The sequence below is a fragment of the Chelonoidis abingdonii genome, chromosome 2 (assembly GCF_003597395.2).
Source record: "Chelonoidis abingdonii isolate Lonesome George chromosome 2, CheloAbing_2.0, whole genome shotgun sequence".
In the NCBI taxonomy this organism is placed as follows: domain Eukaryota; kingdom Metazoa; phylum Chordata; order Testudines; family Testudinidae; genus Chelonoidis; species Chelonoidis abingdonii.
In genome coordinates, this window is record NC_133770.1 from 153,583,002 (window position 1) to 153,610,556 (window position 27,555).

General features: G+C 48.2%; 1 protein-coding gene across 8 annotated transcripts; it reads left to right on the forward strand.

Annotated features, from left to right (window-relative positions):
• Positions 1 to 567: 567 nt before the first annotated feature.
• STAMBP (STAM binding protein) lies at positions 568 to 26,506 on the forward strand. 8 transcript variants are annotated; one of them, XM_075062726.1, is made up of 11 exons: positions 570 to 929; positions 2,116 to 2,345; positions 3,302 to 3,517; positions 14,559 to 14,634; positions 16,028 to 16,123; positions 16,918 to 17,293; positions 18,067 to 18,191; positions 19,747 to 19,884; positions 21,900 to 22,012; positions 23,249 to 23,348; positions 24,269 to 26,506. In XM_075062726.1, exons 3-11 carry the CDS (start codon positions 3,315 to 3,317, stop codon positions 24,323 to 24,325), a joined length of 1,284 nt encoding a protein of 427 aa, XP_074918827.1. In that variant the 5' UTR covers positions 570 to 929; positions 2,116 to 2,345; positions 3,302 to 3,314; the 3' UTR covers positions 24,326 to 26,506. The 8 variants fall into 8 exon arrangements, 6 of the variants coding, with proteins under 6 accessions (XP_074918828.1, XP_032630082.1, XP_074918827.1 ...); XM_032774188.2 differs by having other exon boundaries at positions 2,278 to 2,345; XM_032774190.2 differs by having other exon boundaries at positions 905 to 923; positions 2,278 to 2,345.
• Positions 26,507 to 27,555: the final 1,049 nt, after the last annotated feature.

Sequence of the window (27,555 nt, forward strand, 5' to 3'; positions counted from 1 at the left end):
AGAGTATGATACATTTAAAAAAAAAACAAAACACCTTTTGCAAGGAAAACAGAGGGCTCATGAGCTTTAACCCATTGCGACAGATACTGCCCGCTCAAGCAAAGAATGGCGCTTATGGTACAACTCAAGTATGCATTTGCAGGTCTCTTATGTATGATGTTTTGCAGACCTATAAGACAATGTCCTTTTATGTACTGACTATGGTGTCAACAGGTCCTCTTTCAACATGTGTCATGCAGCCTGGAAAGCCTGGTTTGGCACAGGGTTTAGCCCTTCCCCTTGTACATGGCCATGGGGGGCTGGAATTGAACTCCAGGTCTTTAGCACCAGCCCCTGCTGCTCCTTGAGCCCTCTGGGGAGCCCTAGGCCTGTGAGGTTTTTGTAGTCAAGGGCCCAACAACGAGGGCAGCCCCTGTCCAGGCAGGACTAAGCCCCTACTACACCCCCACCTTATTCCTCTGATAGGCCACGGCCCCTTTAAGAGGCTACTCCCTTTTCTTCTCTCTCCCCCCCCCCCCTCCGCTCTCATAACAGGCATAATTTCATTTCCTGTCTCAATGCCTATACCAAGATGGCCGCTTCCCAAGACTTCCGGCCGCCGCCGTGTCCTTTCCTTTCCCTCCCACTTGTCCCCGGACCGGCCAATAAAGTTTGTCGAGAGGCTAAGAGGCAAGAGAGGCCAGACCGGATATCGGCGGTTCCGTGAGAAGACCCGAATGCGAAGGAGCCGTCTGGTTGGCTGTTGAGAGCGAGGCTGGGCCGCCCCCCCGCACTAGGTCAGAATAGAGCTCATTCAGACGGGGCGTGGCCCGTAGCCCAGACCGAGGCTCAGGGAAGCCCAGCCACCCGGAAGCGGGGCTGGCTCTGGCTGCTGGCGCCGCCCCCCCCCCCCTTTGGGCTGAGGGGACCCGCGGCGCATCGAGGTGCAGGTCAGGCCCTGCTCGCGGCGGGGGCTGCGAGGCGCCCGGGGGGGGGTGCTGAGCAGACCCCGGCCCCGCCCGTCTCTGCGCTGTGGGAGGTGTGAGACCCCCTCGCCCTGTCCCCACTGCCCAGGAGATGGGACCGGCCACCTTGCGACGGGCGGGGCCTTTGCTGAGTCCTCAGAGCCCCTGCCCCCCGAATCGTGCTGACAGCTGACTTGCAGGGGAGGGGGGCGTGGCCCCCACCGCGGTCAAGGGTGTGGGCGAGTCTGAGAGCGGCTGGGCCCCCAAACAGGCCTGCCACCAAAAGACAACACTGGGGTAGCCTGAGTGATCCATAGTCGGCCACGCTGGCCGGCAGGCGGTGTGTGCTGAGCACCCTTTCGGGTTTCCCAGGGCGGCTGCCTCAAAAAAGGGGTGATTCTGGGACAACCAGGACAGATAGCGACTCTGCCCCCAAAACGTGGGTGCTTGTCCTGAAGGCTGTCCCTGCCCAGCGTCTTATGCCTGTAGTGAGCAAGCTGTGTCTTATTGGGCTACCTTAACACCACGCTCTGTGTTAGTGGTGGCTTGCTGAATGGCTCCAGAGTTGTAGTTAAGTAGAGGGGAAGGTGGTATGTTATGTACTGGCAAGTATACAAGTGCTTGCTGCTGTAAAGGCGTATTCGTCTATACGGGGGATTGGGCTTCTAGTGAACTGAAACTCCTTTTATAGCAAAGTTGGATGAAAGCCCTGAATGATCAGTGAGTTGCAAGGTGCAGGTTGGAATTTGACCGCCAGGGCAGATATATGAGAGAAATGATTTCACTATAAACCTGGTTCTGCAGGCGCTGAGCAGGGGCGGGAGTTCAACTCTGCTTCTAAACAGTGGTTTCCCTTGTTCTTGTGTGATGGAGCTCAGTATTGTGAAGCCTTAGGTCATGAAAGTGGATTCCACTGTCTTATGTTTATAAGATGAACAGAATATAAGATGTTTATTAAAGGTCAAATCCTGCAGCCCTTGTTTAGGAAAAATTCCCGTTGAGTTCACCAGGCGTAATGGCAGAACGAGAATGAAGAACTGCAGGATCTGAGGCCTTCAAAAGGGGCTCTTGCATGAAAGTAAACCTGGAAATGATATTTCTTTTGCCTGTAGCCATTCACATCACCAGGTCCCTGTTGGTGTCTCTAATGAAGACCTTTCCCCTTGGTTAGTGGGAGGATGCAAGAAATCATAATGCAGTGATGGTTGGTAGCAGTCATGTGGCTGAGGGATTTATAGGATGTTACAGTTCCAGCACTGTGATTTCACCGAAGACTTAACCCATAAACTGTCTAGTTCCCAGTAGGTGATACTTGGAAACTCTCTGCTTTTAGGAGTTCAGGTGGCTAGCACCCATCGGGTAGCAGAGAGGGCAGTCTCCATCAACAGGGCGGTGACACAGGTAAGGATTCTTGTGTGAAAGCGTTCCATTCTGTGGTGCTTCTTGAACCCTTTGCAGTGCTTTCTGCCTGCAGCCTGCCTCAGGCTCTTGAAATTAACATTGAGAACCAGAAAGGAGGTGAATGGTCACTCAGGAACGTGTTTGAAGGGGCCCTGAAGGGAGGCGAGGGTGGAATCTGACATTGCTAGGGTGAAGAGGGTATTTGCAGGAGTCAGGTGGGATCAGGAGCAGGGCAGGTTGGATGGGGTACTGTGCTTTCTGGTTGTTAAAGGGAGATTTTGCGGATTCTTGCTGTTATTTAAGTATCCTATATTCTGTGGCACCGATTGCCATGGAATCAGAACACTGTATGAGAATGTATCACTTACCCATAGTTAGGGTGACCAGACAGCAAATGTGAAAAATGAGGACAGGGGGTAAGGGGTAATAGGAGCCTATATATGAAAAAGACCCAAATATCAGAACTGTCCCTATAAAATCGGGACATCTGGTCACCTTACCTGTAGCAGACACGCCATAACCTAGTTTCTTACAGTGAGTGGGGATAGGCGACTGATTCTTCCTCAATTGTCTTGAGACACGATTGTTTACAGGGAAATGCTTGTTTAAAGAGGTCTTACAAAACACCCAGTGGTGGACACTGGTGAGAGTCAGGCTCAGTCTGCTCTCCCCTGAAAACCCGAATCTGGGTAATTGGGGCTCAGGTAATCCCGAATGAATTTCTGCCCCCAAATAAAAAATCCATATATCTGAAAAGCCAAACGCTGAAGAGAGCTTGGCTGCTCCTAGGGTTCCTCCCGCAGGATTGCTCAGCCCACACACTATATCCCCTTTCCTAGAAAAGCCGCTCCCACTTCCCTTGTGTCCCGATGAGGATATGTCCCTGATAAATTTGGTTATAGAGAATATGCTGGGATAATGTCTATTTCCATACATTATGTTCATTCTCTCTCTAGCCTGTTGGCCCTCATGCCTGACCACACGGATGTCAGCCTCCTCCCGGAGGAGCGAGTCAGGAGGCTGATCCAGATGGGGAGCTCCATTGAGGTGAATGAGGATGTCCCGCCACGGCGGTATTACCGCTCTGGGCTCGAAATCATCCGTATGGCAACGATTTATTCTGAGGAAGGCAACATTGAGCGCGCCTTCATACTGTACAACAAGTATATCACGTAAGGGCTCTTTTGCCTTTCATGGGGATAACTTGGGGCTGTTGTCTTGTCTTGGATGTCATGCACCATACGTTACAAGCCAGGAGAGACTAGGAGTCAAGAGAGTTGGGGTCTGTTCCAGGCTCTGCTGCTTGCTCCCTGTGTGACCTTGGGCAAGTCACGTCCCTGCTCTGTGCCTCAGTTTCCCCGTCTGTAAAATGGGGATGATGACTCTTACCCGCCTCTTCACAATGAATGAAAAGCACTGCGTAGGTGCCAAGTATTTCTACCATTGAATGGCTAGACCAAGGGGTCAGCTTTAAAGTCCAACATCCCCCAAACCGTCCAGGCCAGAAACATTCTCTCTACCACGGGGAAGCTTAAGTTAACCCTTAAAGAACTAAACAAGTATATGGTCGCTTTATCTCTTGTCCTCTTTGCCACTCCCAGCTGCTTCCTCCTCTTCACGCAATGCCAGGCCCCTGTCTCTGACAAGACCCCCTTACCCTAGAGCAGTTCTCTCCTGCTGCCATGCCCAGCTTAATGTTTTTCTCATCCTTCTTGGGTGTGCATTCTCATCTGACCTGGCATTTACTGGCCAATGAGTAGAAACCAGCAACAGATCTTGTGTTCTGGGCTTTGGGACAGGGTTGGATGTTGGGGCTTCCTTTGTTGGACTGCAGGGTGAATAGCACTCAGGATTTTAACTTGCCTTTTCTCTCTGACTGCTGGCATAGCTCTCCCTGGTGCACCAGCACAACCTTAGCTGTGATGGGAGCCAAGATGTATTGCTGTCCCAGGCAAACTGGGAAATGCCCTCTCCTCATCACTCAATCACTAAATGTTCTGCTGCTGAGGCCCCTGCCCAGCTGGTACTTTCAGCCTTTGCTCCTCCTGCTGCCAGGCGACTGCAGCATTTTGTAAGGGTCTGGGAGCAGGGGCCTTTCCCAATCTGTTCGGAAACAGTCCACTCATGGCGAACAGTCAGTTTATCACTTCCTGGGGTTTGCTTTTGTTGGCAAAGAAATTAACAATCAGTTTGGCTTAAGCAACTTCCCTGTCTTGCCTGCAGCTCCAGTTCCTCCTTCAGGACTGCTCAGCCCGCATGCAAGATCCCTTCTCCCTATATTGAGGTGGGGATCATGAGTCCTCTGCCTCAGTGAATTCATTTCTCCCTTTCAACGCCTGCTAATAAGGCAGAGCATGTCTGGCAAAGTCTGTGAGCCTGTTACAGGGTTAAAATGTAAAATGCTCCCTTTAAAGTCACAGGTTAGACTTATTCATAAATTCTAGGACTGGAAGGGGCCTCGAGAGGTCATCGAGTCCAGTCCCCTGCCCTCATGGCAGGACCAAATACTGTCTAAACCATCCCGAATAGACATTTATCTAACCTACTCTTAAATATCTCCAGAGATGGAGATTCCACAACCTCCCTAGGCAATTTATTCCAGTGTTTAACCACCCTGACAGTTAGGAACTTTTTCCTAATGTCTAACCTAAATCTCTCTTGCTGCAGTTTAAGCCCATTGCTTCTTGTTCTATCATTAGAGGCTAAGGTGAACAAGTTTTCTCCCTCCTCCTGATGACACCCTTTTAGAGATACTGTGAAATACTGCTATTCATGTCCCCATCTCATCTTCTCTTTTCCAAACTAACAAACCCAAGTCTTTCAGCCTCCTTCTAGGTCATGTTCTCTGGACGTTAATCATTTTGTTGCTTCTTCTCTGCACCCTTCCAATTTCTCCACATCTTCTTGAAATGTGGTGCCCAGAACTGGACACAATTCCAGTTGAGGCCTGACCCAGCGCAGAGTAGAGCGGAAGGATGATTCTTCGTGTCTTGCTCACAAACACACCTGTTAATGCATCCCAGACATATGTTTGCTTTTTTTTTTTTTTTTTGCAACAGCATCGCACTGTTGACTCCTGTTTAGCTTGTGGTCCACTGTAAGCCCTAGATTTCTTCTTCCTATTCCGTCTAGACAGTCTCTTCCAGTCTGTATGTGGAAACTGATTGTCTCTTCCTAAGTGGAGCACTTTTTCATTTGTCTTTGTTAATCTGTTTACCTCAGACCATTTCTCCAATTAGTCCAGATCATTTGAATTTGACCTGTCCTCCAAAGCAGTTGCAATCCCTCCCAGTTTGGAATCATCTGCAAATTTAATAAGCGTACTTCTATGCCAACATCTAAGTTGTTGATGAAGATATTGAACAGAGTCTGTGCCCAAAACAGACCCCCTAGAACCCCACTTGTTATACCTTTCCAGGATTGGGAACCATTAATAACCACTCTCTGAGTACGGATATCCAGCCAGTTATGCACCACTTATGTAGCCGCATCTAAATTGTATTTGCCTGTTTATTGATAGATATTCATGTGAGACTGTATGAAATGCCTTACTAAAGTCTTGGTATACCGCATCCACCACTTCTCCCTTATCCACAAGATCATTATCTATCAAAGAAAGTGATCAGATTGGTTTGACACGATTTGTTCTTACAATCCATGCTGGCTATTCCCTATCACCTTACACCTTCCAAGTGTTTGCAGAATTTCCTTAATTACTTGCTCCATTATCATTCCTGGCTCGGAAGTTAAACTAACTGGTCTGTAGTTTCCTGGTTGTTTTTATTTCCCTTTTATAGATGGCACTATATTGCCCTTTCCAGTCTTCTGGAATCTCTCCTGTCTCCCATGATTTTCCAAAGATAATAGCTTGAGCTCAGATACTCCCTCTATTAACCTCTCGAGTATTCTTAGATGCATTCATCAGGCCCTGGTGACTTGCAGCATCTACTTTTCTAAGTGATTTTTTACTTGCTCTTTTTTTATTTTCTCTTCTAAACCTACCCTCCATTAGCATTCACTATGTTAGAATTCCTACAGACTTCTCGGTGAAGACTGAAACAAAGAGAGTCGAGCGTTAATGCTCTCTGCATTTTCAAGTTCTCTGTTATGTAATTCGACCTCTCATGTAGCGCTGGGCCTACCCCTGTCCTTGGTCTTCCTCTTTGCTTCTATGTATGATAATTAAGTCATTCTTGTTTTCCCTTTATTTTCGTAGCCAAGTTTTGAGCTCATTTTGATTTCCTTTGCCTTATCGAATCGTTTGCCCCTGCATTCACTGTGCTGTTGCCGTATAATCATCCTTTGTATCTGTCCTATTTTCCATTTTGAATGAAAACTCCCTTTTTATTTTTTAGATCATGCAAGGATCTCGTGGGTTGAAGCCAAGGTTGGTCTTTTGACATTTTCTTCTTTCTACTGTCGTCAGCTTCACTACTCAGATTTGCCTATAAAGCGTCATAACATGTGACAGCTGCACCTCTGAAACCTCTAAGCCTTAACTACCATGCTTTTTAGATCTGACTATCTGCTCCGACGCGGCCAGGGAATTTCCAGGGCTGCACTTTCCTCGGGTCTCCCCAACACGATTCCCTGGTACCCCAGACTCAAGTATGCCCTAGTCTTACACTAGACATACCCTACCTTACCTCCCCTGTCCTCTCTCACCCCGTCCAGGATCTTCCCCTGGAGATACAGCCTTCAAGTTCCTTGAAACACAAGCGGACAGAGAGATTAAGCTATCTCTCTCCTCCCCCCTCCTTGCTTCCACCTTGAGGCTTAATCAATCCCCTCTGGTCAGGTGGTTTGGGTGCTTTGTTAACCCTTTACAGGTAAAAGAAACATTAACCCTTAGCTATCTGTTTATGACAGAGGGGCTATGAGGAAGCTAAGTACCTTACAAGATCTCATCCTTGAATTCCAGATTTCCTGGCAGTGATATCTGCCCGGCTGTTACATAAATCTCCCCAACTGGGAAACAAAAGATTAGAAGCTTGAAAATACAAAGATCCCTCTCATAGCCGAGAGACAGACAAAAGACACAAACCCAAATATTCCCTCCAAGCTTTGAAAAATCCGGTTTCCTGATTGGTCCTCTGGCCAGGTGTTTGGTTCCCTTTGTTAACCCTTTACAGGTGAAAGAAACATTAACCCCTAGCTATCTGTTTATGACGCCTACCCATCGGAATAGCTTGCTTTTGGGCCCTTAATAATATCCCTTTGAAAAACTGCCAGCTCTCCTCAGTTGTTTTTCCCCTCAGTCTTGATTCCCATGGGACCTTACCTGTCAGCTCTCCAAGCTTACCAAAATCCTCCTTCCTGAAATCCGTTGTCTCTATTTTGCTGTATACCATTCTACCCTTCCTTGATTATGCCTTTGACCTATAAAGACTGTCCTCTGCACTGCAGCTGTATGGTATGAAGCCCAACAGTGTCTCCTCAGGGTGGTCTTTGCAACCCTGTTTTGAGTCTGATGCATTGTGATCCTTATTCTCTGCTCTGGATTGGCAGGGAGAGGCTCTTCCTTGTCACCAGCTCCTCTCTTGCTGCCCGGCTGTACATAGGGGTAATGCTCATATCTCTATAGAGTATCATGCCATGGAGGTTTCCAAATGTAACTATGTTGGGTGATTGCTTTGCCCAGCACTGAAATGCACCCACCCCTGGGGTGAAACCTGACAGCTGCTTAGCCCCAGGCTGTGAATAATACCTTCTGGGAGTGCCTGGGATTTTTACTAAGGGTCAAAGGCTCATTTGAAAGGCTGCTCTGAGGACACTGGTTCAGTATGGGAGTGTGTTAAGTGCTTGATCCTGAGAGGCCATTACTGATGCCTACCCATCTTCATGGGTGCTCAGCACCATCTGGAACCTAGCTGTGAATTGCCCTCACCTACTCCCGCAGATCTGTGGCTTCTTTGAGATCTCCCATCTAATTGCTAACCCAGCCAGGCCCTGCTTAGCTTTTGCATTCTGTCAGGCTGGGATCTCAAGCTGTAAAAGGTTGAACTGTGTAGGCTGCTCTCTCTTTAATGCATTAACGTTGGAATTCTCACAGATGCCTGAGTCCCAATGACCATCACACTCCCTTAGGCTCATTTGCAAACTCCAGCTTCAATATATTTTATGCACTTTCCCTGAATCTAATCAGAAACTTAAAAAAAGAGGGCCCACTCCCCAAAGTATGATGGTTACCCACAATGCCATTCAGCGTCCTGCTGGCACTTGCTTTTCCAGGGCGTCTGTACAGTTTTCCTCACCCGACCTTGTTAAATTCAATACATTTTTCTCTGATTAGCTTGGACTGCAGCCTCTCTTCCCCCCTGCCACTTCCTGGGCTTTTATGGACATTGCTCTGGGCTCTGTGGGAGGCTGGTAAGTGTAAAACCAAGTGGAATCTTTCAGCTCCTTTCCTCGCACGCTGCTGCGTAAACCTCCTTTAGTTAAACAAATGTTCTAATCGCTTCTCCACGATAATGGTAACAGATGGTGGTGAGCTCCCTCTCCAGGAGCCATGGCATGTACGTTTCCCTGGAACCTATGTGGTCTGGGCAGGGAGACCTGGGTCCCGGCACTTTGCTGGTAAATTGAAATTAGCCTTTCATTCTACCTAGATTTGATTTACTCGGCAGGATGCTTTATTTAGTTCCTCTGGTCCAGAATTGGTGTCGCCTACTTCAGCGCTAATCTGAAGTGGCTCCATTGACTTTAGTGGAGTTACTCTGGACTTGTGTCACTGTAAAGGAGGCCCAAATCTAGCCCTCTGCATTTGCTCCTCTGTCGTCTAATCCAGCAGACAAAGGCAGAACGAGATCCAGGTTGGAGGCTGAAGCTGGACACATTCAGACTAACAATAAGGTGCATGTTTGTAACTGTCAGAGTAATTAGCCACTGGAACAATGTACCTAGTTGTGGTGGATTTGCCATTGCTCAGAGGTTTAGGACAAGACTGTGAAAAGATCTGTTCTAGCCCAAGCAGGCATTGTGGGCTTGATGGAACAGTCACAAGGTGACGTTCTCTGGCCTGTGTAATGCACAGAGTAAAGGATCATAATGGTCCCTTCTGGCCTTGTACCCTATGAATCTTCCCTGCTCGCCCCTTTCCAGCTATAGGGCCAGACTCCCGTGTTCCATCAGTGTAATGCCAAAGGCATGTCAGTTGTCGTTACCCTGAATTGGCTTGGTTGGGCGATCAAGAGTTTGTCCCATAACAAACAGGGTGTGGGTGGGTGTGGCTACGTGATGTAGCCAGGTTCCGCACAGCAGTGTGTTATGCATCGGCTGGACTTGTTTTCTCTAATTACACAAGTACATTTCTGGCCCCAAACTGCCCTCAGCCCTCCTTAGGCAGCTGGACAAAGCTCGCTCCAGCGTACGTGATGCCTCCGGTGGGGCACACAGCCGTGACGCTCCCTGCAGCTGGGGATGTGTTTGTGAGAAAGCAGCATGGGCTGATATCTTGGGTCCCAGCAAGTCCCTGGCTGCCTTTGGCAAGAGCAGAGTTTTTCTGTCTTGTTAGGGGACTGCCCCAGCACAGAGCAGTCTCAAAATCAGGCACTTCAAGCCACTTCCCCTCTCCACAGCCAGGGATCAGGGCTGTAAACAGCCTGACCATGAAATATCCAATATTTTCAGGGCTACTTTGTTCCCTTAGCAGGCATGGCACACTGCCATGGGGGTGGGGTGTGCAGACTTGCTGTCTTGCATGCTCTCCCCAAGCATTGGGCTGTAACGAGATCTGCTGCAGCATTGAGTCTGTTCCATTCTCCGCAGATCTGCAGCATCCAGCCTTCTCCCAGGTCTGGTTTTGCATGGTAGGGAGGAGTCCTTCATCCCACTGAGCTTAAGTAGAATTGAGGGAGAGGGGCTTGTGATTGGCTCCCCACAGAAGTGGGTTTCAGCTGTAGGAGCTTTAACTCTTGATTGTCCTAACTTTGATTTTTAATTGTGTGTAACTCGTGCTAACACAGTGGAGCTATTTATCCACCCCCAGTGGCTGGATGACAGGCTGCTGCTGCGGCTATGCTAATAGGCCAGGTTTGGTAGCTCAGGCAGTGGTGGCTCATACTTTTATTTCCAGAGTTCATCTAGCCCCTAGAGGGAGACAGCCAATGCTAACAGGTGCAGCTCTGTGTTCGTGTCTGATACAGAGTCTTGCAGTTAGAATCCACAAGTTCTATGGAGCATTAAGTCCCTGATCCTACATTGGGATCCATGCACTAGCTTCAGAGGAGCTTTGCCTGGCATAGATCTGCTCAGTTGGATCCAGATAAGGGCCTGCTGCCACCTTGTCACTATGTCTGGTGCTCCCAGCCCAGCTGGCTGGAGGGGCATGGGGCTGACTGGGCCCCCTGATCTCAAGCAGAGTTGTCTCTTCCTTGGTACATTCAGTTCTTGGCCTCTCTGCTGAGACTGCCAATGCAAGAAGCCAATTGGGGAGTGACTTATGTTCTTGGGGCACCTGTCGGCTGGCTGATGGACTGAGGTCACCAGTTTCACACAAGCCAGTGAAAAGCCATGAGATGATCAGGAATTTTGAGTCCCGGTTGGCCTGGCTTGGATTCTCGCTGATGAGTGAGAGGGAGGGGAAACCCTCTGTGTCCCATTGCAATGCCTCTGGACCTATTGCTCCAGATTTGTGCATCTGCAAAGGTCACCCGGGAGCCAAGTGGTGGTGTCACTCTTTTGGGGCAAAGTGGTTGTTGAAAGCTGATCCCGCAGCACTCGCCCACCCATGCCCGTAGCCCCATCAGGTACGCCTACGCAGCAAAAAGTCACCCCCCACCTTCCCCGCAATAGTGAGTTTCAGAGCCTGTCTTTCCAGACTCAGGCTTACGCCACAGCACTGAAAGTAGCTTTGTAGATGTTCCTGGGTGGCTGGACCTTGGGGTCTGGGTTTCAGAGCCCCTGCTGGAACGTCTACATGGCTAATTTTAGCACTGAAGTGCAAGCCTCTGCAGACCAACGCTGTGAGACTCGCTGGCCACCGGTATTTCTGCGAGGTAGAGGTGCCCTTTACCCCTACAAGTAAGGAGTTACTTCTGTGGGTAAGGGGTACGTAAACAGAGACTTGTAATACACGGGTGAGTTTATTTCATGTCTCTGTTCTCTGACCTGATTGATTTCATGGTACCTGGGTTTTCTCTCTTTCCTTAATGATCATGTCGGTTCTGCCACATGGCTTTTCCTCGTCTGCGGAATCCCCCTTTGGAACATGTGCTGAAACCCAGCATTCTCCCCACACCCCAGATGTGCAGCTCCTGTTCCTGCCCCATCTGAATGACTCTTCCCTCCTCTCCAGCTTTGAAAGTGGTTTGCAATGATCCAAGGCTCGTGTTGCCTGCTTCACAGCTGTGTGCAGGGAGCAGTAGGCCAGCCAGGAACGCCAATGGGCATGAGGAGTGTTTTTCATGCTATTTAATAGGTTGCTGGCCGATTGGGCCATTCTCGCTCTGGTCTTTGGGGACTGGTGTATGCACTCACCATAGAGGTGAGGAGCAGTCTAGGCTCCGGAAAGCCAGGGCCATTCTCAAGGGCCTGCAGCTCTAATTCAGCTTAGGTTTAGCGCACATGTGCGCTCTCCAGTATAAACTCCGTGGTCATAGACTCTGAGGATTAGAAGGAACCGTAAGGGTCAGGTAGTTTAACCCCCTGCCAAGATGCAGGATTTGTTGTCTAAATCATCCAGCCTCCTTTGGAATACTCCAGTGAAGAAGTTACTGCAGCCTCCCTAGGCAGTCTGTTCCATTGTCGTCCTGTTCTTACAGTTAGGAAGTCTTTTCCTGAGATTTAATCTAAATTTGCTGTGCTAAAGTTTGAACCTGTCGCCTCTTGTCCTGCCTTGTGTGGCAAGAGAACAACTTTTCTCCGTCTTTTCTATGGCAGCCTTTCAAGTGTGTGAAGACCTCTCTCATATCCCCCCTTAATCTCCTCTTTTCCAAACTAAACATTATTCCCTCGGCCTTTGCGTGCGCTCCATCCCTTTGCTCATCTTTGTGATCACCGTGCCGGCTCTAACTCTTACTGGGTCAGGTATGGTCTGATTGTTTCCTTGTACCACTCTTCCTAAGGACTGCTTAGACCTTTCTGTCCGTCTTCCCTCCAGTGGGTATCTGCCAGTCACTGTTGCTGCTCCTAGCTGGTTAGCTGGGAGGGTGGCTGAAGGTCCAGTTCAGACACCGGAGCAGATGCCACGCCGTGAGATGGTGACACAGCCAAAAGTGCCTTGTAGCAGATACATCATAGTTGGCATTTATAGCTGCTTTAGCCTGAAGTCTAGACATGTGAGTAAGTACCTTGCTGGAGCAGGACTGTCATGAATAGTCCTCTGGATCCTCTGACTATTTTTGGCTCCAGTTTTAACTTCTATATAGCGCTTCTCCTCTACATGCCCTGTAAGCATTAATATGCCCTGTGAGTAGGTGCTCTTCTCCCGCTGGGATAAGAGAGAAGGTCCTCTCATGAGCCAGTAACTAGTTAAAAGAGAGGCAACAAAGGGCAGGAATAAATGGTCAGGTTCCACAATTGAGAGAGGTAAATAGCAGGGTCCCTCTAGGCATTAGGGGACTGGGACCAGTGCTGTTCGACATATTCATGAATGATCTGGAAAGGAGGTGAGATGGCAAAGTTTGCAAATGATGCAAAATTACTCAAGATAGTTTCAGACCAAATCTGACTGCAAGGAGCTATAAAGGGATTGCACAAAACTGGGTGACTGGGTAACAAAATGGCCGATGAAATTCAATATTGATAAATACAGAGTAATGCGCATTGGAAAACATAATCCCAACTACACATACTCAGCGATGGGGTCTAAATTGACTGTTATGACTCAAAAAAGAGATCTTGGAGAACTATCCATGATGACTCCGAAAACATCTGCTCTGTGTGCAGTGCCAGTTAAAAATGCTAAGTGTTAGGAACCGTTAGGAAAAGGATAGATAATAAGACAGAAAATATTTAATGTTGATATATAAATCCATGGCACGCCCACCTCTGCATCCAGTTCTGGTTACCCCATCTCCAGAAATGGGAAAGGTACAGAAAAGAGCAACAGAAATTATTAGCAGGATGGAAACGCTTCCATATGAGGAGAAATTAAAAAGATGAAGATTGTTCAGCTTGGAAAAGAGATGACAAGAGAAGGGCGGGCGGAAATATGATTGAGGTCTATAAAATCATGACTAGTGTGGAGAGAGTAAATGGGGGGGGGTGTTATTTACTCCTTCACATAACACAAGAACCAAGTGTCACTGAATGAAATCAATAGACAGCAGGTTTAAAACTAGTACTTCACACAACACACAGTCAACCCCGGGGCCTCTTTGCCAGGGGATGTCATGAAGCCCAAAAGTATAACTGGATTCAAAAAAGAATAAGATAAGTTCATGGAGGATAGGTTCATCCATGGCTATTAGCCAAGATGGTCAGGGATACAATCCCTTGCTATGGGTGTCCTAAGCCTCTGACTGCTAGAAGCTTGGACTGGACAGCAGAGGATGGATCAGTCAATAATTATCCTGTTCTGTTCATTCCCTCTGTCTCTTCCTGGTTCTCAATTCACTTTTATTTAAGTCATATGAATGGGGGAAATTAGCTGATTCCCCAGCTGCTGCGTAAATGGTTTCATTTCCCTTCTGCAGGCCCTGAGTTAGTGAGATTTTGAGGTATGTGAGTAACCTTGCTGACTTTAATGGAACAACTGTCATGCTTCAACTGTTGTGCTTAGGTATCGCACTGAATTGGGGCCGTCATGAATAGTCTGCCGTATTCTGGGTCTATTCAATTTTACTCCAGTTTGAATTTGTTTTAATGGAAGTTGTTGTTGTTGTTATCCATTATCATCATTTAATGGAAATTGTTACTGTGGAATGACTAAGAGTGTTTGTACATCATCAGGAACAGTGGCGTCCTGGTCCATGACTGGAACTCTTGGACAGTTCGATATTACACATAATTAAGTGTTCCAGGTGCTGTGCAAAAACCATCTCTATCCCAAAGAGCCTGGGAGGAAGTTAATCTTTGGAAGTTGCTATTGATGAGGAACACACAAGCACAGCATAGTAGTGGACGTAAGCATTGGGCACTGCAAGTGGGAATACAGAGCACATCTGTGCTGGGGTGCAAGAAACCCAGCTTTTAGAATGACTTGTCTTCCATCTCTTCCTGCGTCTTGCAGCCGCCGTTTGGAAATGCAATCTTTCTGCTCTGCGTTTGCAGGTTGTTTATAGAGAAGCTGCCGAAGCATCGCGATTACAGAACTGCCGTCCTCCCTGAGAAGAAAGACACGGTGAAGGTAAGTTGTTGCAGCTCGCAATGGTGTTACCAAGAGTCTCTTTCTCGCTCAATAATTTCTGTTACACAAGATTCAAATAATAGATGTTGATGCTAGAAAAGGACCTGGTGTGTCGCATGGTCTGTCATCCTGCCATTGCTGGGTTGTTCTCTATTGGAGCTGGTCAGGAAAATGGGGAGGGGGTTCTTGTGGAAAATTGTTGTTCTTTTGGTCAAAAACTTGAATATAGAAAAGCAAAAAACTGAAATTCCAATTTGGAAATGCTGCTGCGGTGCCTCATGGTGGTTCATGTTCCTCTTCCTCCCGTTCTCCTCTATCGGCCAGGCTTCCAGCCCTGTTCCTATTGCTACACTGTCTGTGGTATTGTCCTATCTACTACTCGCTCTCTAAAGTAATGGGGCTTCCACCCTGTCCCATGGGAGATCATTCCCAGTTCCTCTGGTCTTGTTAGAAAGCATCTTTCCCTAATACTCAGCCTAGGTCTTCCAGTGTTTTGGTCCTTGGATTGCTATCATCTCCTCTCGTTGGTATTCATTGGCCCAAACTCTTACGTCAGTACGTGAAATGCATCGTTCACACAGGTGTGTCAGGCCAACCTGCATGTTCACCTCCGTATCCTGCATGTGGGCATTGGGGGTGTTGTGGACACAGGCTTCAGAACAGCCAAGCTTGGCTCGCTGAGTCATGAGCACGGATGTTCCAAAGGTTTGGCTCTGGGGTGGAGGGGAAGGGGCAGCTGAGTTGGTTGTCATTGTCTGCTGCCCCTGCTGAATTCAGAGCACCTAGCACCTCTCAAAATAGCGCCCCAAGTGACAAGTCTTCATGATGGCCAGGGATTAGGACACGGGACTTTCTGAGTGCCAGTCTTGTGCTCAGGTTGTGGCGCATCTGGGTAGAGCCCCTCTAATTGTGAACCTGTTTTTCCCTCCCAACCTTGGGCAGCTCTTCAGGGCTGCAGATGTGCATGTCTGGGTAGATGCGTGAGCGCATCACTGCTCTCGCAGTGTCCATTGGTGCCAGGCAACATGGAACACCATCTCCCTGCCCAGCAGCCAGGGAGGGAGTGGGAAATGAGGACCTTACACCCTTGATACGTCAGTATGTAATCAATGTGTCTCACTGGTGCCACGTGCGGATGCACCAGCAGGATGCTGCAGCACCATTTATTTGTTTCTCTCTGAGTTGAGTGCTCCTTTCTCTGACTCCTGCTTCTCTGCTGTAGCCTTTCGTATCCTAGCCCCCTGCCGGTTTGTGGCTTAACCTCTCCTAATACCTATAACTGCAGTAAGTGTGGGAGCTGAGTTTACTTTGTCTCGGTGCCGTGGCCTTGATTACCCTAGATTCCCATCTGGTCTTGCTGTCCTGACATCGTACTTATTCCCTCTCCCTCCAGAAACTCAAGGAAGTTGCATTTCCCAGAGCCGAGGAGCTGAAGAAGGAGCTGCTAAAGCGATACACCAAAGAGTATGTGGAATACAGTGAGCGAAAAGTGAGTAATGGTGCGCGATGAAACATCAGCCTCACAAATAAAACCTGCAGCTGCAAAGGAAACTGATATCCAGGGTCTTTGAATCTGCAAACTGGATAGCTGGATTCTGCAATGTAGCATTGCAGCCTCATATTGCACAGTGCTGGGAGCTAACTTCCTGAGCATGTCGTTGCTGCCTTGTCCCACACGGGTCTCCTGTTTCTTCCCAAATCACTTTTGTGCGTTCCTCCCTGCATAAGGGCCAGGCAGGGAGGAAAGACTCCCAGTTTGAGTCCATAAAGCCAGTCACCTTCTTGTCCTGCAGGTCATTCCTCAAACCTCCCCTCTGCTGTGATGCAGACAGAAAACTGCCAGCTGAGGACAGGTGGCACGACATGACAGCTATTAAGAATTGCACGCATCCTATTTTTGTTACCCCGTCTGTTCCACCCTGGCCTCCTTGTTAGTCTGATCCGCAGACTCAGACCTAAACCACTCAGTTAAGACATGCTCCAGACAAAGGGGGTTTGAACAAGCTTGGAGCTGTATGGGGGAGCCTGCTGGGGTTCATGGGCCAAAGCTGCAGTGGTCTTCCACTTGTTTAACATGTGAGCTGGTTGGTTGCCCCTTCCTGTGTGGGGATGTGTTTTGGCAGGTCACGTCAAAGGGAAGCTCATCTGCAGAGGATTCCTGCTGGGGAAGGGATAGTCTAAGGGATTGAGAATGCCTAGGCTTGTTCCCTGCTCAGTTAACCCGTTTGTACCACAAGACCCAGTGACATCTTCTCTGTTGTCCCTACATGTTTCCCATTGCAGAAGAAGGAAGAGGAGGAGTTTGCACGTAATCTGGCTCTGCAACAGCAGCTGGAGGAGGAGAGGCAAAGGGTAGCCCAGATGAAGCAGCAACAGGCGGAGCAGGAGCAATTTAATGCCTTTGAGGAGCTGATCCGGCGCAAGGAGCTGGAGAAAGAGCGTCTAAGAATCCTGCAGGAATTCGGGAAGCCAGAGCTAGGTCCTGAGTCTCAGGGGGGACCCCTGATACCAGGCGTGGAAAAGCCCCCAACTGACTTAAGCCCAAAGCTTCCTGCATCTCCTGTACCACCTGCAAGCCCAGTGGTAGGGACAGTGCTGCCAAAACTGCCTGTCGTGGACAGATCTCTGAAACCTGGAGCTTCGGGGAGTCCAGAAAACAGTTAGTACCTTTTGGAATTAACCCGTTAGTGACACTGGTGCCTGAACCCAGGCTGGACACTAATAGAGAGGCCACAGATAGTGTCAGTCTCAAGTGTCCTATGCGAAAACGCGCACACATAATGTATTAGAAACCCTTCAGCTTTATTTCTAGTCTCCTCATCCCTGCAGGGAGAACGGCTTCCACTCTAACTGTGTGGGTGATGAGTGCTTGCGCTGACTGAGAGTGTGTCTCTGGAGTATCTGGAAATAGCTCCTTCCCCTTTAAGAGGAGTAGGCATTTGAACCTGAAGGTTGCTGAGCGCTCTGGTCCTGATCTAACCCCGTTCTTCAATAGGACTGTTCTCCTGCTTAAAGCTAAGCACGTGCTTACGTGCCTTGCAGGATGGGGATCAGTTTTTAGCTCCTTGCAGGCTTCAGTCCCTAGTCAGACTCAGATCCAGGGCTGGATTCTCCTCTTACATACGCACCGGAGTGACTAATCAGAGATCAAAATTTGGAGCTAAGTCAGTGCTGATTTGCCATTTGATTGTCTCTCTCTAGCCTTTCCCTCTACATGTGCCCTAAAAATCTCAATACCCATCTGAAGGCATTTCTGGTCTCTAAAGGGATGCTGTCAAGATTGGGGAGGGGGGGAATATTAACGAGCCTGTTTTTGACCACTGGGAGGAATTTCACTGAAATCAATGGAGTCCTGCTTGTGTGAGACCTTTCCTGATGCACATTGCAGGAAATCTTGCCTTGTATTCACATCTACCCTTCCTGTCTTCACAGATGTAATGACAGAGGGCCTTCGCCATGTCATCATCCCCAAGGGGCTCTGCCATAAGTTTCTCCAGGTAGCAGATGCTAACACTGTCCGGGGCGTGGAGACATGTGGAATCCTCTGTGGGAAACTGGTGAGGTGACATTCTGGATAAAGCCAGTCAATATCTTTACCTTAGGTTCCCTTTTGGCCCCTTGATCTCCTAAAAAAAAAAAAAAAAAAAACTTTGTTGCGATGTCCTGCATTGACTCTGACTCTGTGGGATCCTACATTCCCTTTAAATTGTCATTGCGTGTGACCTTAAGTTGGCCCTGTTGACTCTTTAAAGACGTGAACAGTGTGGGCCATGGCTTTATGTTCATTCCACCTTCATGAGCCTTGTCTTGATGGGTATTTGTGCTCCGCTGCTCGCCTTCCACAATTGTATCGTGGGCCCTGATCCTGCAATCGGATCCACGCAGAATGGGACTGCATGCGGACAGGTATCCCTGAAATCGACGAGGGCTCCATCTGCTGGGCTCTGATTGCAGGATTGGGCACCTTGTTTGGTTGGTGATTGGGTCCCTCCTTTGAAGCTCTGTTGGGTGTTTAAATTCTGTCCATCTTGATAGCCGTCCTTCCCCACGGCTAAACATCTACCAGCTTCTTTCCCCTAAAAGGCTTCCTAATTATAGCAGCTTCTCTCCAGTGCTCACAGCTTCCCCGCCCCCAGTGATAAATTCTTCCTATCAAAGTGCTGTGTAAGAGTGAAGTATTTAATCATTATTAATCATTGGTAGCTGGGGGTGGTTTGTTTAATTATTTATAGTATGAGAGCACCCAGGAGCCCCAGACATGGCCCAGGACCCCATTGTGCTAGGTGCTGTACTAACACTGACCAAAACGATGGTCCCTGCCCCAAGGAGCTTACAATCAAAGTAGTGAAATGGGCAGTTTTCCACTGGGGACTCAGACCCACCTAGTACGTCACTGAGCTGCTGTCAGAGGGTAGTAACATCCAGTCATGACTTCTGTGGGTTAGAGTCAAATTGCTAACCTCATCATTACAGGATTTCCTGGGGACCTAGTTGTGGCAGGGACTTCTTGGGTCATTGGGTCCAGCCCTTTGTTGATCCCATTTCATCGTCTGGTTCATGACTTCGGCCAGCTTAATGTAGAAGTGTTCTGTTGGTATACGCTTTTTTTTTTAAATAATGTACATCCCAAAGCTTTCTGGTTGTCTAGCATCCTGTGGTAAAAGGACACCTTGGCCTCAGTTCTGGGCTCAGGACTGGGGCCTTGTGTAGTCAGTGCAGCGTGTACAGCCGCACTAAAACTTGCTAATGCTCTAATGCGTTGCTCTGTCCACCATAGACTGCCTTGTGGGATCAGACAATGTTGGGCTGGAAGGGATCTTGAGAGGCTGTCTAGACCAGCCCCTTGCGCTGAGGCAGGACCAAGTCAACCTAGACCATCCCTGACAGTGATTTGTCCAATCTGTTTTCCAAAAACTCCAGTGATGGAGATTCCACAGCCTCCCTTGGAAGCCTGTTCCAGAGCTCTTAGAGTTAGACGGTTTTTCCTGATATCTAACCTAAATCTCTCTCACTGCAGATTAAGCCCATTACTTCTTGTCCTGCCTTCTGTGGACATGGAGAACAATTGATCACTGTCCTCTTTGTAACCACCCTCTCCCTGCCATCTTCCAGCTGAGGAACGAGTTCACGATAACGCATGTCATTGTCCCCAAACAACACGGAGGCCCCGATTATTGCAACACGGAGAATGAGGAGGAGCTCTTCCTGATTCAGGATCAGGACAGCCTCATCACTCTGGGCTGGATCCACGTAAGTGCTTCTCTGAGCTGCAGGCCCAACCTTAAACTCCTAGCAAATACCCTGGAAAGCTGGTTTAAGGAGACAGGTAAAGTGTCCTCCATGGGATTTCTTCTTCTGATGCAGCTGGTGCTGGCCACTGCTGGAGGTGAAATCCTGGGCTAGGTAGTCTGATCCAGTGTGGCAAAACCTCTTTGTTAGGTCATTATAATGCAATGATCATTGTGTGCAGAGCTTCCAAAACTGGCTGTGCATAGAAACAAAATCTTGGACAAGTTCTTTCCCTTTTCTTCCCGCCCTGCAGCAAATGCCAGCGCTGCTCTCTGCTCTGATGGAGGTGGCACTTAAGACCAAACCGAAGTTATAGAGCAGTGTTTCTCAAACTGGGGTTGCTGCTTGTTCAGGGAAAGCCCATGGCGGGCCGGTTTGTTTACCTGCCGCATCTACAGGTCTTGCCAATCACGGCTCCCACTGGTCGCAGTTTGCTGCTCCAGGCCAATAGGAGCTGCAGGAAGGGCGCCCAGCACGTCCCTTGGCTCATGCCGCTTCCCGCAGCTCCCATTGGCCTGGAGCAGCGAACTGTGGCCAGTGGGAGCTGCGATTGGCCAGACCTGCAGACGCAGCAGGTAAACAAACCGGCCCGGCCTACCAGGGGCTTTTCCTGAACAAGCGGCTACCCCAGTTGGAGAAACACTGCTCTATAACTTCGGTTTGGTCTTAAGTGCCACCTCCATCAGAGCAGAGATCAGCGCTGGCATTTGCTGCAGGGAGCTCCAGTCATCGTCAACCTAGGAAAGCTGACCTGTTCAATACGGGGCTTTGGGAGATGAAGAAGGGTCTTGTGACCCCATTCTCCCAGCCCCCTGCCCTGGGAGCGCTCAGGAGGAAAAGTGTATCACTTATGCAACTTGAGAGCTACACAGACATCTCTGGTATTTTGCCTCAACGGATCCATTGTCCCAGATGCTAACGCCCCTTCTGAAGCTCCAGCTCTGAGCCAGGTGTCTCTGCTTAACCCCCCAGTGGTTCCCTGGAATGGTGCTTTCCTCAGCTCCTCTTCCAGATGCCCCACCACATGGCAAGCCAGCTCCAGATTCCTCTGCTGCCTCCAGAGCTGACCTTGTTCCCAGCCCAGACTCAGCCTTCAGAGTGATGCCAAACGCCAAGCAAAACATTTGGAAACTGCGTTCCGCAGCATGAATGTGGCAGCTGCCTTGCAGACACTGGCAACTGCAAGATACTGGCCAGGTTGTCCCCCTAGGCATTAGCTTCCCCTATCAAAGAGCCAAGGGACCAGCAGAAAGAGACCTTGCTTTTTCCTGTAGGGGCGGGTGAAGGGCTCTGAGAGATTTGTTCTCATCTGAAGGGATTTAACCCCATTAAATCCATCTGATGCCAATTAATCTTCATTATTTTAGATGTTACAGCTAAGGAGGCCGGGATTTGACACAAAACCAAAGGTCCCAACAGACCCCAGGACCATTTTCATAAGAGTTGGAGGGGGTTTAAATCCAGGATTCTGGCCAAATTCTAACCGACCAATTGCTTTGTGCCACTCTAAAATCCCCAGCAGTGTTGACTGGATTCTAGAATCTTCTTACCTCCTGCCCTGTTTGGTGTGGCTGCCCTGTGTTAAACAGCTAACATGTTCCACCCCAGAAGGGGCTGCATTTCGTTAGTGTGTGAAGGGACTCCTACGTGGGGGTGCATATAATGTAGCTTATAACTGTACTTAAGCATGCTTTGAGATGCAAGATTACATCCTTTTCTGTGTCTTTCTCGGTCTAGTTTAAAACAAAGAGGGGAATCTTAATTTGAAATAGCTGTTTTGGGAGTGGGAGGCGTGTTTGGACTGTCAAATACAGTCAAGGTTTAGCATGCTACTGCTCTGTTCATCAGTGTCATTGAATAAAAAAAGCGATACTCTTTGTGACCACTTTTTCAGTGGTTTCTGCTGTTTCGGTCGCCTTGATCTCTGAGTCAGGCTTCTTAACTCTTTCCTTTCCTTTGTATGTATCCATGTTTAGACTCACCCTACGCAAACAGCTTTTCTTTCCAGCGTGGATCTGCACACCCACTGCTCTTATCAGATGATGCTGGCTGAGTCCATTGCCATTGTGTGTGCACCCAAATACCAGGAGTAAGTAGGAGAGTGTTTGCTTCCCAAGCATGTCATTCCTGGGCAGATGGGATTTTCAAAAGTGGTGTTTATTAGGTGTATTACAGTAGTGCCTCAAAGCCACACGCATGGAGCGGGATCCCATTGCGCTAGGGACTGTACAAAGATGGTCTGTGCCTTCCAGAACTGACTGTCTTGTCAGCTTAGGCCTTGTCTACACACGCAAGCTCTGCTGCTTTAGCTATCCTGCTGTAGTTAAAATAACACAGCCCTCTGTGTGGATGCAGTTATAGGAACCTTCATATTAGTCTGTGTCTACACTAGGTGCTGCTATAACTGTATCAGTCAAATCTCATGGGGCCCCCAACCCGACAATTCTACCAGTACAAACCCTGTGTGGCATTTGTACAGCAGGCCTTAGGCGCACGTGTCCCCTGGACTCTTGCTCTAAAGTTGCTTTGACACTTCTGAACAGCCCATCCCAAGCTCTCGCTAGAACTAGTTGGAAACTATTGTAGAATCATCGTGTGGACTTGAGGGGTTGGCTTGGGGTTAGGGCGCATTATGAGATTCCAGAGATCTAGGTTCCGTTCCCAGCTCTGCTACGCGTGTCCTGTTGGACCTGCCCCCCTATGGCTGGCCCTTTGTTCTGCATCTGTAAAATGCAGAGAATTCCTCCTTTGTCTGTGCAGACAGTAAGTTCTTTGGGGCAGGGATGGTTCTGTCTCCTGGCAGCACCGCTGGGCCCTCTAGGGGTCTGCACTGCATTTGTAAACCTGGGTCTGTGGGACCCAAGCTTGTGGACTCGGTGTTTCCAAGCCTACTCTTCAGCGTCTACACTGCGCTGTAAACCTGGGCGTACAGTTGCTGGACCCGTTGTTCTGCAGCAGTGCTGAATGTGTCCATACTGCACTAGGCCAACCTTCTGACTTGGGTCTGTGGCTTGAGCTGCGTACACACTGCAAAAGGAGGGGTTGGACCTGAATCTAAGCAGCACTGAGGTCCCCAGTGCTTGCTGACCAGAATCAGGGAGGTTGATGTGGGGATGGGATGGGAGGTTGAGTTCCGAGCTGAGTCTGGGTTTACAATGCAATGTAGACATACCCTTGGTGACTAGGAGGTGGTGTTGGTGAGGATTGCATTGTTTAGATGACATCAGAAGGAAAATGAGAAACCAAAACAGGTCTGACCTAAAGGGATTTGCTCTGCTGATCTTTTTAAGAGGCCTGGGTTGTTCAAAGCATCTTATCTTTGTAGGACGGGATTCTTCAAGCTGACAGACCATGGCCTGGAGGAGATCTCTTCCTGTCGGCAGAAGGGCTTTCATCCACACAGCAAAGATCCACCTCTCTTCACCGTAAGTACCTGAAGAGAAGGGACACTGAGAACTGCAGCTCATTCAGCTTGTTCAATCAATCACCGAAGTCGTAGCTATACTGCAAGGCTGGGTTGTAATCCAGGGAAGGAAGGGGATGTTACCACCCCCATGGAAAGTATGAGAGCCTGGTCTGGGGTAATCAGTGCAGGGCTAGGGGGCCGGACTCCTGTGTTCTGTTTCTCACACTGACTCGCACTGTGACCTCTGGCAAGTAGCTTCCCCACCCTGTGCCTCAGCGTCCCCACCTGCAGAATGGGGTGAAATTCCTACTGAGGGCATTGTGAGAGGGGACTTGGAATGTCTTGCTAACGGGGCAGAGTCATCATGTTCATTCATGGAACAAATTTATCCGTAGGACGTGTTCCTGTTTCTAAAATTGTCTTGCCTCTCCCTAATGGAGGTGTCATGATTCAGTGGACAGAGAATAGGACTGGGGGCATCTGGGCTTTACTCTCAGCTCTGCCAACGACTTGTTGTTTGACCTTGGGCGAGTCACTTTGCCCTCTCTGTATCTCAGTTCTCCAGCTAGAAAATGAAGGGGCTAATGCTTCCTCAGATTTTGTAAATACTTCAGTATCTACTGATGACTAATGCTTTAAGTGCAAAGTATAACTTATTCCTGGCAGAAGGGATGGTTTAACAGGTAGGATGCTGGATTTGGACTAGAGAGTCCTGGGTTCAGGCCCTGGTTCAGCCACAGACTCCCTGTGAGACCTTGGGCAAGTCACTTAATGTACCCTGTGTCTTAATTCCCGATTTGTACAATGGGGGGGTGTAAGAATAAAATCCGCTGACTGAGAGTTGCTCGAGGCCACAGCGAGGGCCATTTAAGTAGGGTCAATAGAATGTAAGGGAGGAAGATATTTAAATAACCTTCCCATTTCTCCTCTTTCTTTCAGAGCTGCACTCATGTGTCAGTAGCTGAAGGAGACGTGGTGCTGATGGATCTTCGATAAGCCCATTGCCTTAACCTACTTCTTTACCAGAAAAGATCTAACTTGTAGGCCTAGGGAAGCTTTTTCTCCCATAGCAAATGATTCCCACCGTACAGGGTGATTTTCAGTAATGACAGTGAGGTTGGTAATCTCCACTTGGAGCGCACGAGATCTCTGAGGCCTCTCTCTGGTCTCGGGAGATGTTGAGATTCCGAGGGGTGAATGGGAATATTAATGTGGATTTAAAAAAACTAAAAAGCTAACACTATGAGGATTATTTAACTCCCTAATAATCAGTCACTCAGCAATCTTTCCAGAAGGACTCATGGCAATAACGGTGCTCCTAAGGCTTGGAATTTGTATTAGACTGACTGGAGAGCCTTTGAAAGGAAGCTCTTTCCAAACTCAGATCCTCCAAATTTAGCCCATCTTTTTTTACCCCTCATGTCTGATCCAGAGCCTGTTGAACAGTCATAAGTCTTTCCGTTGACTTCAGTGGGCTGTTGATCGGGACTTTTGTAAAGCTCCAATGGGTCTGAGACTCACTCACTTCCCCTGTAATGGGGTCTTTGTGTAAGTGACATCTTCACCCGCATTTCGACCTCCTGTGTGCCGAGAACAATGTGAAATGAGCCATCCTTTTCCCCCTCCCCCAGACCAGTGGTTCAGTTACTTTACTTTAGAGTAGTAGGGGGGCGGAAACTGGTGCCAACAGCTCCACCACTAACGAGCAGCCCTACAATAAATGAGTAGCGTGAGCACAATGGAAGGAATAGATGCTAGACAGGAAACTGGTTTCAGTTGCACAGTTGCCATAAATAGTTGGTTACGTTTTTGTCATTTTAAACAGATTTAACGGGGGGTGGGAGGAGAGAGAAATAGGATCCTTTATTTTATTATTGTTCCTAAATGGGAAATAACTTGGGTCTTTGTTCTGCTTCTTTAATAGTGCAATATGGATGGAACAGGGTCATTTCTTATGGATTACTCTAACAGCGTAGCAGCAGGAAAGTCTATGTGATAGAACATTGAAGGTGTGTTAACAGCTGGCTGGAGAGAGGTGAACTAATGTTGTCGTGGTTCTAACACTGCGTTCCCTTGATAGGGTAATTCCTGCGGAGGAATGAAAAGTGTTATGTGGTCTAACCAAGCTAGAGGCACTTCACATGGGCCTTTTTAGCAAGGTCCAGCGGATTGTGCATTGGGCTGTGAGTCAGGAGACCAGGGTTCTTCCTGGGTTAGCTGCTTCCCTTTTCTAGGTCTGTTTCCCAGTCTGTAGAATGGGGATGAAACTGATCTTTTTTCTGTCATGTGCATTGAGATCTACAGATGAAAAGCATCCTGGAAGAACTATGCTTTAATAGCAGCAGTGCAGTTCTCAGGCATTTGGGGCAGGGTACCCTGGAGACTCTTGTTCACACTGGTCAGGGAAACTGTTAGAAGCATGCCAGAATTAACTGTATTCAGAGAGTCCTGGATTTGAACTTCTCACCAGGCCTGAGGTCCAGAATGAGTCGGTCCTCATTCTCTGGGTCAGCCATCCCTGATGATTGGCAAAGTTGGGATCTAAATGCCTCCCTATTAGTATTCAAGTCATGTGATGAAGAATCCTCTATTCATCTCAGTAACCCCTTGCTACTGCTTGAGTTCTCCCCTAGGAAGCCAAAGTCATAGAAAGTTTCTCTCCTTGCCAAAGTTCACACTCCCATGAAATCCTGAGATGATCTGTTTTTGAGAGCCTGTTGTGTAGAATCACTGAATGTCGTAGACAAATGTAGTACGTGGTTCATTTCAGATGCCAAACACTGACTCTTCCCCCCCGCCCCCCGTTGCATCTGTCTGTCTTCGTGTCTGTTAGTCTCGGGAGAAGAAATGGAGATATCCACGTGTTAGAAACTGTCCCACTTTATAATACGCTTCGTACATTCTAACTCTGTGATGTGTTAGATTGTCAATGAGCATTAAATGTTAACGAGCTGGACTTTTGGCTCAGCGTAACGTGAAAGATTTTAGGTTTTCATTCTGGAGCAGCTGATGGTAGTATATGAGATGCTACATTTGGAGCCTCTATTTATCAACACATGCACAGTTGGCTTTTTGTCTGGAATATAATATGTGCCCTTACTGACCTGTTTTGCTTATAATATTTGGCAAACAAAATTCTTTGGTGTACAGTTTAATACAAATCGATATTATCTTGGATGGGTTTGTTTGATCGTTATTTGTACAGCAGTAATAGTTTGCACTGATTTAACCCTTTTCATCTCAGGATACAAAAGGAGGGAGAGATCCCTGTTTTATGGGCCGGGGGGTAACTTGTCCTGCAACCAGGAGAGACCGTGGTTTACTACCTCCTGAGTTCGTGCTCTAACCTTGAGGTCACAATTGGAAATAGATTGATCCTAGCAACAAGAAAGGAGCAGAGCAGATAATACTATTAGGGGCTTGCTGTTACAGATCTCATTTATTTGGGAACTGTTTAGACTTTCAGGGGTTCTCAACCTTTTTCCTTCTGAGACACCCCCGCACCATATCCTATAAAAACTCCATGGCCCACCTGTGCCACAGCAAATGTTTTCCTGCATATCCAGCAGATGAAAAGCCATATTAAACTGAGTTGTACAGTTAAACACACACACACACATTCTCTCTCTCCCCCTCCCTCCCTCCCCTACCTACCTACCTACCTGTACTATACAAAAGAAAAGCATAAGATAGGTACAAAAATAAAAATCCTGAATATTAGTTTTGCTTTACTTTGTATGAAACTTGTTGCTGGTGAGGACCTGCACGCTGGGTGGCCTGTTGAGGCAAGTCAGAATGGAGGCGGCGCTCCTTCCCTGAGCCCTGCCACCTGGGTCTGAAGCTGGGTTTATTTTGGTGGAGCTCCTGAAACTTACTCATGGACACCCATGGGTCACAGACCCCTGGCTGAGAACCACTGGTTTTAAGCCTGATTCTATTACTCTTACTTTGTTTAGTAGCCCTAGACTCCATGAGTGGTCCCACTCACCTCAGTAGACCAGCTGGCGGAGTAAGGAACTATCCAACGGGAGTAAGGAGCTCAGAATCTGACCCTTCGGTCCTAGTGATGACCCCATTCCGAAGTTGGCTAGGATGACATTAAAGATGTATCATCTACAAGGTGGAGGCCATTGGTCCTAGAGAATGGAGAATTGATCCTTCCCTTTTGGATTGGATTTTATACAAAGTGTTGCAGAGAATTTCATCACCTTGCCTGTGGCTGTCAA

What these genes read in the sequence shown, in the direction of transcription:
- STAMBP (XM_075062726.1), top strand. Translation starts at nt 3,315, where the DNA reads ATGCCTGACCACACGGATGTCAGCCTCCTCCCGGAGGAGCGAGTCAGG. An exon ending in CTGTACAACAAGTATATCAC is followed by an intron (nt 3,518 to 14,558) that starts GTAAGGGCTCTT and finishes CTGCGTTTGCAG; the next exon opens with GTTGTTTATAGAGAAGCTGC. An exon ending in TGGAATACAGTGAGCGAAAA is followed by an intron (nt 16,124 to 16,917) that starts GTGAGTAATGGT and finishes TTCCCATTGCAG; the next exon opens with AAGAAGGAAGAGGAGGAGTT.